This window comes from Montipora capricornis, chromosome 6, assembly GCF_036669925.1.
Source record: "Montipora capricornis isolate CH-2021 chromosome 6, ASM3666992v2, whole genome shotgun sequence".
Classification (NCBI taxonomy): domain Eukaryota; kingdom Metazoa; phylum Cnidaria; class Anthozoa; order Scleractinia; family Acroporidae; genus Montipora; species Montipora capricornis.
Genome location: NC_090888.1, coordinates 2,041,939 through 2,044,189, shown reverse-complemented (window position 1 = coordinate 2,044,189; position 2,251 = coordinate 2,041,939). Strand labels below are relative to the sequence as shown.

The 2,251-nt window shown below is 44.8% G+C and overlaps 1 protein-coding gene across 1 annotated transcript; it reads right to left on the bottom strand.

Moving 5' to 3' along the window:
* Nucleotides 1–739: 739 nt before the first annotated feature.
* On the bottom strand, nucleotides 740–1,360 carry LOC138053091 (uncharacterized). Its single transcript, XM_068899779.1, has one exon. The coding sequence runs from the start codon at nucleotides 1,358–1,360 to the stop codon at nucleotides 740–742; it is 621 nt and encodes a 206-aa protein (XP_068755880.1).
* Nucleotides 1,361–2,251: the final 891 nt, after the last annotated feature.

Below are 2,251 nucleotides of genomic sequence, written 5' to 3'. Positions count from 1 at the left end.
CTTTAATTAAACTCTCTAAGCGCATAGAGACGTCTGCCAGCTTTCTTCATTACGTAATCACAATGAATTGACCACGAAAGATCCGTAGTGATATGAACGCCGAGTAGCTTAAAGGACTGAATTGCTGCAATAATACACGTGCCTCCATCTGCCATAGGCTGCCACTCGCAAGTATCATAACGAAGTAAACTGGCACGCATTTCTTTGCATTTACCCGGATTGAGTTTCATGTTGTTACTTACAGGAAAATTATTGATCTCATTCGCTATATGTATCATTAACGATGGAGAATTACGCGGGACAATTTCAAGCGCTGTCAAATCGTCAACAAACTTGGCCCTAGGGCCCCAAGATGGAATAAAGTCGTTAACCATGATAGCAAACAGGATGGAGCAAAGTTTAGTCCCTTGAGGGATGCCACCATTTAAGAACCAAGAAGAAGGTGATGATGTTGCTATAGCAACGCGCTGGGACCTACCCTGGAGAAAAGCTGCAACCCATCTAACCAAGCGAGCATGCAGATTAAACTTAGAAAGATTACTGAGTAAAAAATGATGATCTACACGATCAAATCCTTTTCGAAAATCGATTTAAAAAAAACCTTAACGAGCAATTACCTATGTCAAGGGCTTCGACCGCCAAATGGAGCAGATATACAATAGCGTGTACCGTAGATTTACCCGAAACAGCGAACTGTTTAACCATCCAGCTTGTCACTTATGGTGGGTAACATTCTAACTTAAGTGGAGCCCTCCATTACCTGCACTACCTGACTTGTTAGTGATACAGGCCTAACATCGTCCTCAATAGAGCAAGCAGGATTTTGTTTGGCAAGGGGCTGCATGCTTGCTTGTTTCAGTAGAGGAGGAAGACTACCTTCTCGTAAGGAGGCATTATAAATTTCACTAATTACAGGAGCCAACTCAAACGCAAACTGCTTTAAGATGACGTTAGGGACTCTGTCTGGCCCAGGTGCTTTCTTGATCTTGATGGACTGCAACGCAGTCCCAGCCTCCCTTGAGGATACCAGGAACTCGTCAGGAACAACGTCGCAGACAATGTCACGCATATCAGCAGCAGAGATGGGTGAAAACCCTGCTGTCAACGCAATGAAGAAATCACTGATCCTCTCACACAAGGTGTCGACAGAGTCAATAGAGTTGCCGTCAATCAACTGGTGATACCACTCATCTGCTTCGTTAGAAACCCCCGAAGTGTTCTTAATTTCCTTCCACCATCTTCGTCTGTTTGCCTCTTTCAGGTTCCTCACCTTTGTATCATAAAATGACCTCTTGCCGGCCCTAATGGCTCTCTGGACCTTATATACCACATAATCGAAACTGTTGCGAGTCCTTGCCATGCCTGGCCAAGCACTGTTGTCTCTTAGCAATGCATGCTTTAATGTTAGGAGATAGCCAAGGCTTATCTGTGCTGAAGACCTGGGAGGACTTAAGGGGCAAAAATGGATTTACAGCATCCATCAACACCCGAAAGAAGAGGTCAAACGTCTCTTCGCAAGACTCCAGGGCAAAGAAACCTTCCCAGAACTGTAATGTAATCCACCTTCCAAAATCCCGTAAGCGACTTGCTCTAGAGTCCCGTTTCATAATTGTTGGCTTAAAAAACCTAGCAGATGAGCTACACGTCAAAGAAAGGTATCTGGCACATATAGTCAGCGGCCCTACATTTTTCTCCCTAAATTCCTCCCCCTCCCCCCTTTCCCCCCCCCCCCCCCCTCCTCCGGGCTAACTGCACACTGGGGACACGTATCTGACCGCTAACCTGGTAGATATACCAACTGTTGGCCAAAATTGCGGGGTGCATTGTCATGGTAAGACCATATGTCGGCCTTACTTGCTTGTTAGATCTCCCAAGATCCGGAGCTTCCACTTTGTTCAGCTGGCCCTTGCATAAAAAAATTGTCAACATGTCCAGTATCGTTTCTGGTTCCATCATAAGTTATATATATTTTCTCAGCACTCTTACAAATGTATGGAAGACTGAATGACTGAATTTTAAGAACACGTTGGCATGCCCTCCAAAGCTCAGTTAAATCGCGCCCCGCGGCAATTTGAATGATGTCAGCAATTTCGTGATTTCCTTGGCTTTACATGGCTTTTGTTTAATGAGAACTCAGTACGAAAGCACTCGTGCAAGGAAGTCCGCAATTTCCGGGCATTAAGCAATGTTATTACTTTCTCTTCTGATTCTTTGATTTGCACATAACGTCACTGCGCCATTTTGGTGGAAA

Bases quoted from the DNA above. Each gene is read 5' to 3' on its own strand.
- LOC138053091 (XM_068899779.1), bottom strand. From the start codon at position 1,360: ATGGCAAGGACTCGCAACAGTTTCGATTATGTGGTATATAAGGTCCAG.